The sequence below is a fragment of the Platichthys flesus genome, chromosome 9 (genome assembly GCF_949316205.1).
Source record: "Platichthys flesus chromosome 9, fPlaFle2.1, whole genome shotgun sequence".
NCBI lineage: Eukaryota > Metazoa > Chordata > Actinopteri > Pleuronectiformes > Pleuronectidae > Platichthys > Platichthys flesus.
This window is the reverse complement of record NC_084953.1, coordinates 116,839-135,323: the sequence shown is the minus strand read 5'-3', so window position 1 is coordinate 135,323 and position 18,485 is coordinate 116,839. Positions and strand designations below refer to the sequence as shown.

Sequence of the window (18,485 nt, the reverse complement as noted above, 5' to 3'; positions counted from 1 at the left end):
CTGGAAGTGTCCACATACGTCTGTCCTGTTTCTCCCTGTGATCTGTGAGTGTCTGATACTGACTGATTGATTGACAGACGTCTGATAACAGTGACCCTGTGACCTTCAGCTGAACTGAGCTTATTGATCACTGTGTGATGACTCACGTTGAGGTCATGTGACCAGACTCACAGGGGCAGTCCAACATGTCCAGGATTCCTTCAGCTGAACTTCAGCTCACAGACAGTCGGGCTCAGTGGTCACATGACGCTGGTTTAAACTCGTTAAGTTAACTCAGGGTTTCCTCATCAAGACGTGAGCGTCTGCCCATAAAGGGGCGGGGTCAACTGCATAGGACCAATCACAGACAGGACAGTTTGACTGACAGCAGAGCTGCGGATCAAACTGTTGAATAATAAAAATCAGAGAAAAAACCTCCAGAATAAAGGAAACAGTTCCAGTTGCTAAATTCAGGATGAACAGCTGGTAAAACATCTGCGATAGTTTTTATTGTTGTTCGAGCAGATCTGAATATGATCTCACGTCATCTACATGTATTCTGATTGTGTCTGACTGTTTTTAATCTTTCAGGTGAAAGTATTCCCTCTGAGGAGAATCTAGATCTTTCAGAAGCTCATCAGAGCTCAGAGGATCTCGTGGGTCTCTGAAGACCCTGGTCCTCCTCAGAGACTCCAACTACGCCAGCTCCACAGATCATCTAAGAACATGATGTCATGGTTCAGAGGAAGTGATTGGTCAGTGGGCGGAGCTTCAGACTGTCTGAACTCTTATCTCCAACTTCACCTGGAGCAGGTCAGCTGCTCAGGTTAAGTTACCATGATGATTTACCACGATAACTAGTGAACGAGCTTCATGGAACTGAAACTCCTGAACTAAACCTGCAGTGAACCTGATGACCCGATCATCCTGCTGCGTGGTTCTGGGCTCGAACTCTGACAGTCGACACAAACAGAATCAGAAGAAACAGATTTTATTTATGCATCTTCTCAGAAATAAAGTGAATTAAGAAAAAAGGCTACACATGTATTTTGTAACTCATCCCTTCCATGTTTAAATAAAGTTTGAAATTTTTTTTTGTAAAGAAGCAGAGTGAAGCAGTACTTCAAAATAAAAGCCCTGTGCAAACTACATATAAAGGCACTTTGTTTTTAATGCAGTGAATCGTTCACTTCTCTTAGATTTATTGTTGTTAATAATGATAGTGATAATTATCATCATTATCATGTGACTGGGGAGAATTAACCAGTGATGAGCGTCGTTGTGTTTTTTTGCTGTTTTAACATCAAACATTTCATTGTTCTTACTCCTTAGGGCTTTTATTATGAAAGTGTAAGAGGTAGAGTCTTGGACATTAGAAATATTCTCTGATCAATTGAACAGCTGATCTCCCGACAGCCAATCAGCTGACAAGCATTTAGCGTCTATCCAGAAACGAAGTTCTTCCTGAGCTAACATCTGATAAACATGTTGGACCTCGTCTCAGATTTCATCATTCTCTGAGGACACGTGTCCCAATGCAAAACACACACACAATACACCAACACATGGACAACACACGTCAACACGGACATGTCAACATACACAAAAACAGGCGGCCTGCACACTAGGGCTGCACAATAGTAGGAGAACATGCGATAACGTTGTTGAATACTGAATGACTATAAGACTTGTGATAATAAACAAATGTCTTTCTGCTCTGGCTTCGCTGCTGAAGACCCAATACAGAGAGAAAATAAGTGAACAACATTATTTCATTTCTAACAACCCAGGGCCCATCTGGATATTTATTGTTTAATTAATTTAATCTATTTACTATCTATTGCAGCTGGGCTCCTCTAATTGGCCAAATTTATTCACATGTACAGCGTGAATACGTTTTTGCAATATGTATATCGCATGTCGATATCGTTGCAGTACATTTTTTATGTATCATGAAGCCCTAATGAGCACGTCACCATACACACCAACACGCTCACCACACACGTGTTGACATCACACGGTGTTAACACACGTTCCACTGGTCAGTGAACACAACATTGCTGGTTTATAAAAACACATTAATGCCCTGAGTTTGTTGCTAAGGTTCCGTTTTCGGTTTCTTCTTCTTCCTTCTTTAATGTTCCGATCGATAATAAAAAGATTGGATCCTTCACACTGACTCACAAACACAAAGTTAATACTGTAACCATGACCACAGAGCGGGTGTCGTCAGCTGATCCTTCAGTTCCTCCAAACTCTAAATGATCTTTGTTAAAATAAAAATGGGTTTATATAAAATCTGTCTCTGTATCGACACGAGTCGATGACATCATCTCATTTACATTCAGTGTCGACAGAGCAGCTCTTCGTTGTCTTCAGTCGCTGCGTCCGTCGCTACCTTCTCAGGGTCTCAGGGGGATTGTGGGTAATGTGTCCCATGTGTCCTCAGCTCAGATCTGTAGTTTTAGTACTGGATGAAGTCAGACTGAAGAGACTGTAACAGAGAAGAAACCCAGTCAGTGAAGGTTGATGCTAACAACAGCATAACTACATGCTAAGGACCTGCTAAACAAACGTCATGATTGACAGCCGAGACTGACTCAGGATCAGTCGAGGGCTCAGTCACTGATCCTCTTCATATTTGCTCGCCAACTGACTTCTTTCCTTCGCCTCATGAGACGCTCTGATTCGTCACAGTGGGGTTGAGATAAATGAGGGGGCGGAGCTTGTATTAATAAATGGTGTGGTTCCTTTAACTCAGCAGCAGCTTCATGTTAGTGTGAGAGGAGAAACACCGACAGACCTGGGTTCACCTGAAGAACCCGTGAGGCCACCAGGTCATGTGACCTCTGTTATTGAGTTTAATTCTAAAGAGTCAAAGAGCAGAAAATTACAGGTCAGAGAAACACACTGGAAAACGAATAACTTATGGATCGAACTATGTGAGACACCAGGTGGAACTACAGGTGAGACCAAAGATGAAACTACAGGTGAGACACCAGGTGAAACTACAGGTGAGTTGTGACAGCAGAAGAGTGAGAGCCAACCAAGAGAGAGGGGCGGGGCTAAGCTGCTGCCGTGTCAGAGGACTTACAGGTATGGAGCGGCTCAGGTAGCGTCCTGGGGGGCCCTTCATAGCACTGTAGGCCCCAGGGCCTCGGACAAAGCTCTTTCCTGCAGGGGGCACTGTGGAGCTGAACGGACGACTGTTGTTGTTGTTGACTTCGTGCTGCAAACCACGAGGGCCGTTACCATAGCGACAAAGAGAAGACGGGACCAGGGAGGAGGAGGAGGGGCTTAGGGGCACAGAGGAGGAGGAGGGAGGAGGTGAAGAATAATGATTTGTTGTTTCCTCCTCCACATAAAGGTCAGTCAGAGAGCTGGCCAATCGAGAGCCAAGGGCTGAGCTGATGGGGAGGAGCATAATATCAACATGTTATAAACAAAACAATCAGAGGAGGAGTCACAGACACAGGTGATGAAGAGGAGGAGTGACATGTGATGAAGAGGAGGACACGCAGATGGTGATGAAGAGGAGGAGATACAGGTGATGATAAGTAGTGACAGGTGATGAAGAAGAGGAGTCACATGTGATGAAGAGGAGGACACACAGTTGATGATGAGGAGGAGGAGTCACAGGGGATGAAGAGGCAGTGGGGCTCACAAACAAGCCCCCTGCATCACACTGACTCTGCTGACCCCCCCCTCGCACATAATTCATAACTCTATATTATTGTCATTATCACCAATCTCTGCACCTTAGAACCGTAACTCTCTTACTGTATATATTGTTGTTCGATATTGTTGTTGTTTTTTATATTGTTGTTTGTACAGTGCACCAACCACACCAAGGCAATTTCCTGTTTGTGCAAATATACATGGAAAATAAAATAATTCTGATTCTGACACACAGGTGATGAAGAGGAGGACACAGGTGATGAAGAGGACACCATGGTGATGAAGAGGAGACAAAGGTGATGAAGAGGACACCCAGGTGATGAAGAGGAGGAGACACAGGTGATGAAGAGGAGACACAGGTGATGAAGAGGAGGAGTCACAGGTGATGAAGAGGAGGATTCACAGGTGAGGAAGAGAAGGGGTCAAAGGTGAGGAAGAGGAGGGGTCAAAGGTGATGAAGAGGAGGACACACAGGTGATGAAGAGGAGGGGTCAAAGGTGATGAAGAGGAGGACACACAGGTGATGAAGAGGAGGACACACAGGTGATGAAGAGGAGGATTCACAGGTGAGGAAGAGGAGGGGTCAAAGGTGATGAAGAGGAGGATTCACAGATGAGGAAGAGGAGGGGTCAAAGGTGATGAAGAGGAGGACACCCAGGTGATGAAGAGGACACCCAGGTGATGAAGAGGAGGAGACACAGGTGATGAAGAGGAGACACAGGTGATGAAGAGGACACCCAGGTGATGAAGAGGAGACAAAGGTGATGAAGAGGAGGAGACACAGGTGATGAAGAGGAGACACAGGTGATGAAGAGGAGGAGTCACAGGTGATGAAGAGGAGGATTCACAGGTGAGGAAGAGAAGGGGTCAAAGGTGAGGAAGAGGAGGGGTCAAAGGTGATGAAGAGGAGGACACACAGGTGATGAAGAGGAGGACACCCAGGTGATGAAGAGGAGGATTCACAGGTGAGGAAGAGGAGGGGTCAAAGGTGATGAAGAGGAGGATTCAGAGATGAGGAAGAGGAGGGGTCAAAGGTGATGAAGAGGAGGATTCACAGGTGAGGAAGAGGAGGGGTCACAGGTGATGAAGAGGAGGAGACGCAGGCACTGACCTCCTAATATTGGAGGCCATTGATGACGGACTCCTCCCGATCCTCTTGGCTGCAGCTGAAGACGAGGATGATGGGAACCTGAAGGACTTCAGGGGGGAGGGGGGGGGGGCTCCCATCGATAACCTGAACACACACACACACTGTCATGATGTGTTGTGGGAGGAGTCAAGGACTCAGACTTGTCACGGTGTCGTGTTGCGGACTGCTGAGGTCACATGACGTAACAGGAAGTGGACCGTACCTGAGCGGCTGAGACGCTGACCTGCTGTGAATCTTCATGTCGTCCGTCCTGAAACAAACACGAGTGAACATGTGACCACGTCCTCGCACACGTCCACCAGCGTTATGACCACACAACAACCAACCCCCCACCCCTCCTACCTCAGAGGGCCGGTTGTGGAGGGGCGGGGGGGGCGTCGACTCTTTAATGCTCTTAGTTTGTCTCCCTGAGTCAGAGCGAGCCCACCGTCTGTTAGCTCCCCCTGGTGGATAAAACAAATGCACCATGAGTGTGTGTGTGTGTGTTTGTTTGTGTGCGTGTGTGCAATCGTCTATCTAAAGTCACAAGGCCAGTTTTGGTTTAATACGATCATTGGACTCATTCACTATCACGTAAGGAAGTAAAAATGGTTTGACATCAAAGTTGATGTCAGATACAGACAAGAATAAAATAAGGAAGCAAAATGTAAAATCAGTGTTTTAACTTCATGTTCCAGAAGAAGCGACCTCAGCAGGTTTGAATAGAGGTGATGAAGAACAGACTTGTGTTAGGGTTGAGGTTACATGTGTGCATGTGTGTGTCTGTGACCTTGTGTAGAAGGTCAGAGGTCGTTGATCTGCTTGTGTTGCTGTTTTGGGCGGAGTTTAAGTTGAGGTCGTCCATGCTGGTGATGAGGTGAGACCCCCCCCTCTCCTCGAGCTTGATCTTCTGGGCGCGTTCACTGTCGCCGAGCAACCACAGCGCCGCCTGCTTGCTGTGAACACACAAACACACAAACACACACGTCGTGTCTGGTTCTGGATCTGGTTCTGGATCTGGATCTGGTTCTGGTTCTGGATGTGGATCTGGATGTGGTTCTTTCCCTCAGTAACTACAAACAACATCCAGTGACTCACTCTTCCAGGAAGTTCTGCTGAGGTCCAATCACAGAGCCCGGTCTGCAGATCCGGATCCAGGCTATGGCCTCGCCCGCCGTGAAGCGATAATGTTTCATCAGGTAACAGCCAATCAGAGTGCCTGTCCTGCCCAGACCAGCTGACAGAGAGAGGGACGTTCAGTCAGATCACGTTCACATTGTCAACAGACTGAGACACTGAGACACTCTCTGATTAGTTCTTGTCCACATCCTCTTTTGTCTTAGTTTCTCTGATTCAGGGAGTAGAGAGAGAAGGACGAGAGGAGAGAGACGGACGAGAGGAGAGAGACGGACGAGACGAGAGAGACGGACGAGAGGAGAGAGACGGACGAGAGGAGAGAGACGGACGAGAGGAGAGAGAGACGGACAAGAGAGACGGACAAGAGGAGAGAGACGGACGAGAGGAGAGAGAGACGGACAAGAGAGACGGACAAGAGGAGAGAGACGGACGAGAGGAGAGAGAGACGGACAAGAGAGACGGACGAGACGAGAGAGACGGACGAGAGGAGAGAGACGGACAAGAGAGACGGACGAGAGGAGAGAGACGGACGAGAGGAGAGAGACGGACGAGAGGAGAGAGACGGACGAGACGAGAGAGACGGACGAGAGGAGAGAGACGGACGAGAGGAGAGAGACGGAAGAGAGGAGAGAGAGACGGACAAGAGAGACGGACGAGAGGAGAGAGACGGACGAGAGGAGAGAGACGGACGAGACGAGAGAGACGGACGAGAGGAGAGAGACGGACGAGAGGAGAGAGACGGACGAGAGGAGAGAGACGGACGAGAGAGACGGACATCATCAGAAACATGGGTCACTTCCGGAGACAGACGTCCTCACCTTTGCAGTGGACGGCCACAGCTCCGTCTGTGCTCTCACAGATGTGCAGGAAGCGGCGTGTGATGGTGTCGCTCGGCGTGCTGCCGTCCATGAAGAAGAGGTCGTGGTGGTCGAAGCCGGCGTTGGTGAAACGCTTGGAGTCGTAGATCTTCTTGTTGAGACGGACGATGGTGGAGACGTTGTGTTTCCTGAAGTAGGGGAAGTACGCCTCCGGGGCGTGGAGAGGGTAACCTGCAGGGGGCGGAGCCGGCACAAGTGTCTCAGTGGAGTTTATAGTGGGGGGTTAGTAGTTAATGATTTAATTCACATTTCCTGCTCCTGTGTTTGTATGTGCATTAACAATAATATACAATAACACAATTATATGCGTTACATATATATAAATATGTGTGTGTTCATTGTCTGAATGGAACATTCTCTGATGGTGGATCACAGACTGATCCTGGACCATGGATCCTGATGGTGTCAGCTGATCGAGGACTACGATCACAACCAGACTTCTTGATACACAACATGTGTCCTCACATCTTCTACCATCAGGACCTCCTCAGCTCCTCCATCTCCATCACACAAGACGTGTAAACTGCTTCTTCTCATGTAGTGAATGCTGTTGAGTCTGAGCTTTATTCACTGATCACTAAGTTTCTATTTGATTCTTGTTAACGTCTATGAGACAAACTGGGAATATAAGATAAATACAAATCAAATTGATTGAAAGCTTGAAGTCACTTCCTGGGAACTTACCGTTCTCCACTTTGGTTTTCGGGTGAGGTCCGCTGAACGCCACAAACTTCCCCGGGACGATCCAGTTCAGGTCTCCGTTCTCCACCCGCTACAGACCAGGAAAGACGAGGACACACACGTTTCTTCATGGTTCTCTTCCTTGTGGTGTGTGTCGTGTGACTGACGTCTGGAGAATGAGTGACCTTCAACCTTACTCTTCTTCTATCTGAAGCGAGAGACTCACCTCGTAATGTTCATACTCGTCCACATCAAACGTCTCGAAGTCAAAGAAGCCGTGCTGCAGAGCCTGAAACACAACCAGAACCGTAAGTGTGTGTTTGTTTTTACACATCATCATTGTGGGCTTGTCCAGTCGCCAATTGGCTGATTCAGCCAATCAGAGTGAAGAACTGACCTTCCTGATGCCCTGAAGACAGTCGAGTAGAGTGAGACTGTAGCTGCAGTTTCCAATGGACGCATCTCTGCAGAGACAAAAGACACAGAGTCCTCCTCAGTGACTCGTCGTCCACAGACAGTCAGCTGACCATCTGTTTACTTCACTTTATTTCAGTGTTAACTATTTAATCACTACACAATAACAAGCTGCTGACACACACACACACTCTCTGAATGACTAATGAGACACGTGGGACATTCAATGTCAGAAGGAGGACTGAGTTTCAGGAGGTTCCTGAGCGTCCCCTGCTGGCCACTCAGTGACAGGGTTAAAGGTCACAGGTAGAACAGGAAGTGGACACTGACCTGAAGGGCAGGTAGGAGGCGTTCGATCCCGAGACCAGAGCTCGGTACGCTTCTTCTGGAGTTTTCTTCAGGTAAATCATCTGAGACACAAAGAAGACCAGTCATGTGATACATCATGTGACCAGGAGACTAAATCAATAGAGTTTTTTATCTCAGCTTGTTCAATGTTTAGTCAACAGGAAGAGGAAGTGATGCACTCACAGCGTATCCTCCAATCAGAACAGCAGCGTTCGATCTCTTCCTCTGGTTGAAGCTGGTGTAGTGAACGATTCGTTTCCTGGTCAGAGTGAAGGACTGAGGAAGAGGAGCACATCTTCATCAGGTTTCTGTTCGTCTACACGTCTCTGTGTCACGTGACAGGTCATGTGACAAGGTCAGCGTATGAAGCGTCACCTGTCTCCTCATTGGTGATCATGTTATTGACCTGCAGGTTCTGATCACATGACTGAAATCAAATCGATGACGAGCTGCAGGTGAACAGACCATGACCTCCGACCTCTGTATATAATCTCCCATGCTGAAAATTTGCCTGACAAGTTGTGAGCAGACAAGTTTCATTGGATCTGGACCTAAACGCGTTCTGGATCAGAACCAGGACATGTTCCGGGTTCCCTGCGGTGTCGGGGGGGTTCAGGTACGACTTCCTGATATGTCCGGTCTGCTTGTTGTCATGACGCTCAACAACAGTCAACCAGAGGAATGTCGTTACCATCGCAACAAAAAGACAACACAAAACACACAATCTGAAAAAGCTGCAAAGTCGATACACACACATACACACAAAACAAAATACATGCATGATCTTTATACGCTGGTCTACTAGAGAAACAAATGAATGAGTAATGAGCTGTGTCAGCTGATCGGGTGTGGTCGTCTTATTGGTCGTTTGAGTGAACACGTTACTGGTGAAACTTTAATGGAGTCATGTATGTCCCTCAGAATGTGATGTTGTGTAACAAGTGTCCTGTTGCATTCTGGACATTCCTGCAGTGGGAGGGGTGAAACTCACCTTCAGCTTCTTGTTGAGTTTGCAGCAGAATCTGAACAACATGGACAAGTTGAGAGGCCCGAAGTCTGCATAGAAACTGAGAGACACACAAAGACACACACAGTCAGAAGGTTCACACAGACACACACTCAGTGTTCATACATCACACACGCACTCACTTCTCGTAGACGAACTCCTCGTCGGTGCAGAAGTAGTGTGTGTTGGCCGTGCTCTTGGGTTTACTGCGTAGCGTGGCGAAGTACAGACGCTCTGAGGAGACACACAACACATCATTTAGCTTTCATCCAAGTGACTCACAAAAAGTGCATCAGGGAACAAAACCAGAACAACCAGAGTCACCTGAGTCCATTAGTGACGTTCAGATCACTGACATGTTTAGTTTCATACTTGAATCTTATTTTAATTCTTTATTTGACTGTATATTGAGAATTTCCTTTCAGCTTCTCTTTTCTTCTGATCAGAACATTGATCAGCTGATCAATGCTCTGATCAGCTGATCAATGTTCTGATCAGCTGGTCAGTCGTTTCTATAGTTTGAGTGACCTCTGAGTCTTTGAGTCTTTGAGTCTTACCTCTGATGAGCTCTGCCGCCCCCTGCAGCTCGGGGTCCTCACTCATCCTTAACAGGTCTCACTTCCTCAAACTTTACGCACTGCTAACACGTTAGCCGCTAACATCTAGCAGCTGCAGCCGAACTGTTTGAGAAGTGAAGAAACGTCTGCTCTGTTTCCCATCAGGCAGTGCGGCTGCTTTTCACTCACTCACAAACTTTTGTTTCCGTTTCCTTTGTTTCTTCTTCGCGTTTTAACCGATAAATCTCCCGGTTAGCCGGTTAGCCGGTTAGCATGTTAGCTGTTAGCATCGCGGCGGCTCGAGTCTCAGACTGTGATTGATCCTCAAGACACGCATTACCATAGTAACGCTCCCTTGGCAATCGCAGCCAATCAGCGAGCAGGACACCCGTGCTGCCTTCACGGTCAGCTGGGAAACAAGAGACTCATTCACGTTTCCAACAGGTTTCCTCTGCACGGCCGAGAATCGAACTCTGATCATTAGAGACTCTCAGCAGACGTCAGGTCAGCGACCTCAGTCAAATGCAGGGGGCGACACCGAGTCAAACTGAAACTGCTCAAGCTCAATGTAAACAAGAGTCATGTCCGCAGCAAGGACTCCAGGCTTCAAAGGTCAGAGGTCACTAAAGTTCATAGGTCAGAGACATGTGATGACCTGTGAGGCAATATGGCTCTGGAGTAAGATGGATGAATCTCAGCAGATCATCACTGAGACTCGGGACCCAGACCAGGCTGTGGAGCAGGACTGTGCATTACCACTAACAACCAGTGCTGTTGTGATGGAACCAGTACCGACACACTGTGCACCAGATGTGGAGTACTTTACAGTGAGATGCCGGCCCTTGTATCTGCCGCAGGAGTTTACGGTCTTATTGCTATGGCTGTATTCCACCTAGTGCCAACCCCAGCTGGCCCTGGACGCCCTGCTAACCACCAACCGCTAAATCACCGACTGATTACCTAGCAGGCATTTTTATAACAGCTGGAGACTTTAATCAAGCACTCATTAAATCTGTCCTCTCTAATTTGACCAACATGTGGCATGTCCCCTGAGAGGTCTAAATGCTATGGACCATGTCTACAGCAACGATAAGGAATGATACAGGGTCTCCAACCCTGGACCAGCACCAGTTCACCTATAGAACCAACGGGTCAACGGGTGATGCCATCAACACAACACAGCACTTTCCCACCTGGAACATCATGGGACACGTGTGGATGCTGTTTTTAGATTTGAGCTCAGCATTAAACACAACCATCCCCAGCAGAATGGAGAGCCAGCTGGGCCTGGGTGGGAACTGGGAGGATTTCATACTTAGTCTCTGTCTGACTGAACTCTTAACAATAAACATAGAAGCAGTTTGGGCCAGATATAATGCCTTCTAAACAAATGATTAATAATAACCTTTTCCTTCCTAGTGTGTAATCTTGAAATTAGAAGGTATGTGAGTCACATTTTGTTTTGGTTTACTTTAGAATGTCTGCACAAACACAACGTACAGCTGATATAGCAGGAACTCAATAATATCTTTCCTCCAACAACAACCGTTTGGCCCTCATGGCATCAGCTGTGTCAAGGCCTTGGGAGGGTCTCCTGTTCACTTCCTTATTCCAATGCCAAGAGGATGGACTCGGGTGCGCATGAGGAGGAACCGAGGACTTTTATAAGAGCTTACAGGCGCCAGCTGTTTGAATCGTCTGATGTGTCTCGTGTTCTGATGCGACTCGAGACTTCCCCGGGGCTTCTAGAGTTCTGGGGTAGTGTGTTGGATGCCCATTGTTTTGCTGATCGATACCTGTCATTGCTTTCTAAATAAATACTTGATTGAACAAACAGAGTTCGGCTCATCTTCTCATATTTAGGATAAACGACCACGCAACGACAGAACCAGCACTTATGTCTTAAGGACATTTTAACCAGCAGCTCACAGACGGTCAGGGTAGAGACTTCTTCACCCCTAAGAATCCACACCGGAGCCCCACAGGGGTGCATGCTGGGTCCTCTCCTGTTCTCCCTCTACACACATGGTGGTTGGCTTGGTATCATTGCTCCAGTGAAGCCTCCTCACAAACAGCTGCTGGGGTTTGTTAGCTACACTGAGGGAAACATGAGGAATTAAGACTGCACAACAAATCAACAAAACACAGCTACCAACACTAAGGGACACTTCCAAAATGATGCATCGCTGCCATCATGTGACACATTCTGTAAGTGCAATACAGAACATGTGCAATTGAATTTTTAACTCTTGACTTTTGACTTATTTAAATGTGTGTTTCATGTGTGTATGTGATCCATTGTTTTTGATGTGTGGGTAAATGTGTGATCCACTGGAGACAGTTGATTTTGTTGCACACTGTACAACGACAATGAAGGCATTGAATTGAATTACTGTCCTGAAAACACTGTTGCTGAGCGGTAAGAAATATTGACTAAAATTCCCATTTCTGAGTGTATAATGGAGTTGTCCTGTAAGGCCTCTTCGATAAGTCTCTTTACGTCACTACAGTAGTTCTTTTGTTTCAGAAGGCTGGCGTTAAGGCTGCTCTGTTCCTGGCAGACTGCGCTAGAGGAGCTCCTGATACATGAGTAGAGCAGTGACCTGAAGTGGTGCAGGGGACATGTCACAGTTTAAAATCTGACAAACACTTGAATCTGCCACTAACTAGTAGTCAATTCTGGATTCGATTGTGGTTTCCAACCAAGAAAAGAGCCGGCTAGGGAATCTGTCCATCATCTAGAACAGACATTGGCAAAGTACGGCCCGTTGGGCTTTTTAATCCAGCACGCCGAACTTGTCCAAATATATTTAAAAAAAAAGAAGAAAAAAGCACTTTGTAGTTTTGCTTTATTATTGAGGAAATTGTACTTTCTTGCTTCTTGTGGTTCTGGGTTGGTACTCTCGGGGTTGATGCACTTATTGTGAGTCTCTTTGGATAAAGCGTCAGCTAAATGAAATTTGACCGGGAGTGTGGTGTATAGGGCTCAAAGGGCACATGATCTCCCTTCACCTTTTCCTCTTTCCCCTGTGAGCCCTTATGTAAAATAAGTGGATCAAGGAAACAGAAGTGGACACTGAGTGTTTAACACGGAGTGGACAACCGAATACTTTTTCACTGAAGTCCAATCGAAGGCTGAATGCCTGATATGTAGAGAAACTGTTCCCTGATGTTTTCTCCTTCTTGTTGCTTGAGGCCTCGGTCGTAGACTCCAGCAGAGTATCTCCCAATGGTTCACAAACGTTTTGAGTCTAATCAGAGAATTAGTTCAAGTGTGGGACCGAAGCGAAAGACTCATAAAAGTTCTCATGTGCCCTGTTCGCCATTTTAAATCTCACACTAGATCTTCAGTTTTTTAGTTTGTGTTAAACTCACCTGCAATCAGAGAGATCCAAACACGGTTTGTAGCTGGACCAGGTCCCGACCCAAGTCCTGGCCCCAGCCCAGGTCCTGCCTCTTGTCCTGGCTCCCGCCCGAGTCCTGGTCCCGGTTGGAGGATCCTGGGGTCGTCCTGATGTGTACTCCAGGCCCCGGTGACCGCCATACTGCAGGGCTGCAGGCAAACTGTGAGGACAGGGCCGGACTAAGAGGAGGTGTCAGGTGATCCAGATCCAGTTACTTCAGGTTCCAGAGGGGACAGAGGTGTGAGTTTACAGCCTCCTCAGGTTTCAACAAACATTCAGGTCCGTGCAGCACTTCCTGCTGTACACACTGTACCCGACAGAGACGCACAACAACCCTGACGTCACGGAAAAGATGAGAGGTGCAGGTCACTGGTCGTCGTCCTGCTGGGACAGAATCTCACCTGCCAGGAACAGACTACAGCTCCCAGAATCCAACACTGGTCACATTTTCAACAGGTCACAATCTTCATGTCACTGCTTCATACCACACACACACCACCTGCCAGGCCCAGCTGTGACCTCAGCGCCCCCTGCAGGCCACACAGCTCATCCTGGTGTCACTTACAGGGGACGTATTATTCCCATTTCACCACAGTTGATCTGGATCCTTGGGGTCTTAATCCACAAGGATCATTAAAACAGCCCTCCTCAGATTGACCTGTTTGAGTGCCCCGGCCACTCGACCCCAGTGAGCCTGGCTGCCAGAGCCCCAGCTCCCCAGTGCAGCCCCGCAGTGGGAGCAGTGGGAGCCTGAGCTGGCCCAGCAGCAGCATCCTTCCACACTGTTGAGTCGGGGGGTCCCTTGTTGATGCGGCTACTTAAATGTCTGAAGGGGAGCAGCAGCGAGCTCTAGCGTAGCGTTAGCTTGCGAACTAACCGGCTGATGGAGCCCGGCTAGCGTTAGCTCGCGAGCTAACTCGTCCGAGCTAACACCATGCCCATGTAGGGAGTCGTGACTATGACGTTTATTTCGGTCTAATCCCATTGGACACACTCTAGCGTATCGTTTCTGAAATAGAGGAACCACAACAAATCACAGGAGTTGTTTTTTTCCAGAGTTTTGGGGACAGTAGACATGACAGATACCAAATTAATGTGAAGAAGCACAACACAAGAGGAATTTTCACAACATGTCCCCTTTAAGGTTCACGTCTTGAGTCTCGGTTCCAGGTGAACAGGTTCTTATGGACTAGTGAACTCTTCAGAATCTGTGTTTTATCCAATTCGATTTTTTCATGGAACTCAGTAAAAACAGAGACAAAAGTGAATGTTGAAAATACTTTTATTTGTTTTTTACAGTATTTAATGAAACACCCCAGGAAGCTGAGCGGGTCGGCCATGACAGCGCTGCCGAGTCCAGACCACACCGGCTGTGTTCCAGGCTACATGTTGCGGTTGGTGGCTCCTGATCCTTGACACTCGATGACGTAGGTTCCGCTGCTCAGCTCATCTTCACTCTTTGTTATCGTGAACTTTGCCTGAAACATCAAACATGTGTGAATCCAGATGTAGAGACAGAAACAACTGGAGGCAGTGATGAGCTCATCGCTCAGTGACACCGGTCGTTAAGAATCTCACTTCAGTCTCAAGAGACAAAAAAAAACTGTAATATATATGTTACAAAAATCAATCGTTCATTTGAATTTACTCGTTACTGACGATTATTAAAAACCTTTAACTAGAAAGTTGTGCTGAGTGTGATTGAGCGATTCTGACCGAAGTGAGCTGCTCTGCGATGTGAATGGCCGTCTGCGTGTGCAGCGTCACAGCACCCGTCCGAATCCGAGACGTTCCCTTCGCCAACGCCATGAAGATGATGAGCTGAGGAGGAAGAGGAGGTCATGTGAAAGTGAGGTCACGGTGAGGTCATAGTGAGGTCACAGGCGTGTATCTCACCTGGTCCTGAAGGAACTCGTCCACGCAGCCATTATGTCGAATGTTTCTCAACAACATCTCAGCTGCTTCAAAACCAATTTCATCAGCATATACACCTAACACACACACAAACAAAAACACACACAGGGAACATAGCAAATACTGTTAGCAACCGGAAATGTGAACATGCTATCTCACAGGACGGTATACCCACAATAATCTTCACTGCAGCACAGACAGCGAACCTACAGAAGATAACGACCCGACATCCCCCCAGCACAGAACGTCCTGGGGGGAGGGGGGGCAGCAGCCTGTCACAGCGCTGCTGCTTCGGGTTGTTCAACGTGTCGTTGTGTATTGTGTCTATATTCGACAATTTTGTAATGTTTGTGGAACAGTGAGAGGAGGGGCGTGATGAACGGTTGTTCCTCAGAACCACTATCGCCAACTTTAATTAACAAAACTCTTTAGTCACATCATGTAAAGGAGGGTGGCGCCCCCTGCTGGTTCAGGTTTATGCTCACCTTTCTTCCCCAGAGCGGAGCCTGCGAACATGCAACCTGTCGATGACTCAGCAAAGATTCTGAAAAGACAGGAACCAATCAGAGAGCAGCACATAAACGTCACTGCTGCAGTGTGATGTCGGCAGGTGGTCCACGCTCACATGATGCCGTTTCCGTTCCCACTGGCGTTTTCTTTCTCCTGCAGCGACTGAATATTGATGTACAGATCTTTGATCTCCTTCCTGATGGTTCGAACCGCCGCCGCTGCCATGTCTTTAGCCAACTGAGGAGGAATTAAACACACGTTAAGTCAACACATCAGGGTTTGAACATGGTCTCTGATTTCTTTAGATCTTGATCTAAAGTTTAGTGAGTGGGTGCGATTGTGCAGATTGAATTTAAAGATGCTTGCATAATGACTAGTTCTATTCTTTCATTTGATATTTCTTTATCACAGATTCACATCCAAGTGTCAGCATGACTCCTTCACAATAAGAATAATCTACTTTAGTGTTACATCATGTTTAAACATTCAGAATATAAAACAACTGGTCACAAACCAACAAACCAGGGAAGACCCACAGGAGGATAAATCAGAATAATCATTGGATTGTTGGTCTCATAGACAAACACATTATTTTTTAGGTCTTGATCGTAAAATACTTTTCAAGAGAAATATGATAGACGTGTTTTCCCTCTGTTCTCAGGAGGATGGAGATAACGAGCCTAGCTAATGTGTGCTAACTACGCTAATGAACGTACGTTACTGTGAGCTGTAATTCCACCGCCAGTCAGCAGAGGGCAGAGACTGACCAAGACCTCATTAGATTGAAAGAATTAACAACAGGACGCAGCATGAATGTGAAGAGAGCCTTGTATAGGAGGTAAGGTCTCTGTCCTCCATCACTTCCGGTCTGTGACCCTGTGCAATAAAAGCAGTGCTGTAACTTTACCCTATAGGGCAGGACGCCAGCAACGAAGGCTCGGCCGTGGATCTTGGTGATGTTCCCTCTCTCCATCATGATGACGGGCTGCAGCTCTTTGATTGGATTTACCTCCACCATCACCTCACCCCCCCCTTTGGGATAGTACCCTCTGAAACACACACACAGTTAATACACACACAGACACACTCAGTCTCTACCATCTCCACTAAACAGACGTGACCTCTGACCTCATTCTGACGTCACAGTCAAAGTTGACACCGAACTTTTCAACGATGGGTTTAAACACCTGAAGAAGAAACACAGAAAATCAACTGAGTATGTTTACATTTGGAGTTTGTGTGTATTACATTTGTGTGAGTTTGTGTGTATTAACTTTGAGTGTGTAGTCAATCTGAGGAGCCATCTCAGCGTTTGTTCCTCCTTTCAGAATCAGCTGTGAGGAGGCATCAGCGTACAGAGCACAAGGCAACGCAACCTGCAACAGCAGACCCACACTCCTGAAACGCACACACACACATAATAAAGAACAAATAAAGAGTTAGAGATTGTATAAAAACGATCCTTTGGGCTTGTGGATCGTGATGTCAGCTGACAGTGGATGTTATATCTCTCTGACTTTCTTTTCTACAAACACTTGTAACATTGAGACACTTCCTCATTTGTGTTGAAATGTCTTTTCTTGTCTCAGTTGGAAATGACGATGAAAGGGGCGGAGTCACAGAATACATTTTACTACAACTAGGGTTGCAAAATTCCGGGAATATTCAGCATTCTAATATATTTCCCCAGTAATTGAAACTTACCTGACTAGTCCTGCACACTACAGCAGGCCTCAATAGATCTGCTGTAGAGTGAAGGATGCTGGGAGTTATCTGTGCATGTGATGGAGAAATGCACAGTGGAGGTCTGAAATTCAACGTGCAGCGTGTGCTGCATTCCATACATCTTTAAAATACAGTTTTGAATGATGTTTTTAATGCTCAGCGTTTAATTTGTGTAATTTTTTTTTCTTCCAAAATTTCCTAAAATTCCCGAGCTGAATATTACCATGGAAAGGTCCCGCCCCTTTGCAACCCTAGTAACAACAAAGTTAACTGAGAACTTAATTTCTTCTGCAAAGGAAAACTGAAGTGTGCGGTGAATCCATTTAATCCGCCTGCAGAGGGCGCTCTCACCCCGCTGTCTGCGTGTCGGCCGTGTGGTTTCCAGACCGGATCTGACCTGGAGTCAGACTCACATCTGTGGAGCTGATGGTGGCTCCCTGCAGAACACCACAACACAGATCTGAGACCAGCTGCAGGCCGCTGAGGTGCTGTGGCCTGAACAAACACACAACACACAAAAAGAAGCTGAATGAGCACTAAACAAGTGACCGAAGTTAATTTAAATATAAAATGACAGTGTGTATGGTTGTTTGTTGACGTGTAGTCTAATATTAGCCTGTTAGCTTGTTAGCATGTGAGCTAACCTGAGACCCGGTGAGCTCCTGCCGGCTCGGATGTTGCTGATCTTGATGGCCGAGCCGGTGATGCAGCTGAGCGCCGCAGACACTCGGAGGATCTGTCCGCCCTGCGGAGGAGACACACCATGAGAGAGAGCACACATCAGCGGACACACACCACAGGCTGCTCCGCTAGCCTGCTGCTAGCATGTTAGCAGGAGCATTTCTCCGGTAACAAAGAGCGACTCACTCCCTCCATCAAGTTGCCGTCGATCTGCTGCTCCGTCCCCGGCTCCACGTTCAGCGGCTCCACGTTCAGCGGCTCCATGTTCACCGGCTCCATCTTCAGCGGCAAACACTCAGAGATTCCCCGGGAGACGATGCTGAAGCTGCTTCTTACTCTTACTCTTATTCTTTTATTTTATCTCTTCTTCTTCTGCTGCTGCTCCTGCTGCTGCTGCTGCTGCTTCTTCTTCTTCTTCTTCTGCTTCTTCTTCTTCAGGCGGAA

General features: G+C 47.2%; 2 protein-coding genes across 4 annotated transcripts; both read right to left on the bottom strand.

The window, feature by feature from the left end:
- Nucleotides 1–954: 954 nt before the first annotated feature.
- On the bottom strand, nucleotides 955–13,310 carry cdc14ab (cell division cycle 14Ab). Of its 3 annotated transcripts, none has more exons than XM_062395749.1 (16): nucleotides 13,183–13,310; nucleotides 9,394–9,484; nucleotides 9,236–9,311; nucleotides 8,428–8,520; nucleotides 8,227–8,306; nucleotides 7,880–7,946; nucleotides 7,709–7,771; nucleotides 7,486–7,573; nucleotides 6,742–6,972; nucleotides 5,885–6,023; nucleotides 5,577–5,742; nucleotides 5,150–5,250; nucleotides 5,010–5,057; nucleotides 4,769–4,891; nucleotides 3,074–3,386; nucleotides 955–2,473 (listed from the first exon to the last, which is right to left on the bottom strand). In XM_062395749.1, exons 3-16 carry the CDS (start codon nucleotides 9,275–9,277, stop codon nucleotides 2,444–2,446), a joined length of 1,584 nt encoding a protein of 527 aa, XP_062251733.1. In that variant the 5' UTR covers nucleotides 9,278–9,311; nucleotides 9,394–9,484; nucleotides 13,183–13,310; the 3' UTR covers nucleotides 955–2,443. The 3 variants fall into 3 exon arrangements, with proteins under 3 accessions (XP_062251733.1, XP_062251731.1, XP_062251732.1); XM_062395747.1 differs by lacking the exon at nucleotides 13,183–13,310 and adding an exon at nucleotides 9,808–10,383; XM_062395748.1 differs by lacking the exons at nucleotides 3,074–3,386; nucleotides 13,183–13,310 and adding an exon at nucleotides 9,808–10,416.
- Nucleotides 13,311–14,475: 1,165 nt separating this feature from the next.
- Nucleotides 14,476–18,469, bottom strand: rtca (RNA 3'-terminal phosphate cyclase). Its single transcript, XM_062396248.1, has 11 exons — nucleotides 18,228–18,469; nucleotides 18,005–18,105; nucleotides 17,712–17,855; nucleotides 16,910–17,033; nucleotides 16,764–16,822; nucleotides 16,543–16,684; nucleotides 15,751–15,872; nucleotides 15,611–15,669; nucleotides 15,108–15,202; nucleotides 14,928–15,032; nucleotides 14,476–14,689 (listed from the first exon to the last, which is right to left on the bottom strand). The coding sequence occupies exons 1-11, from the start codon at nucleotides 18,318–18,320 to the stop codon at nucleotides 14,594–14,596; spliced, it is 1,140 nt and encodes a 379-aa protein (XP_062252232.1). The 5' UTR covers nucleotides 18,321–18,469; the 3' UTR covers nucleotides 14,476–14,593.
- Nucleotides 18,470–18,485: the final 16 nt, after the last annotated feature.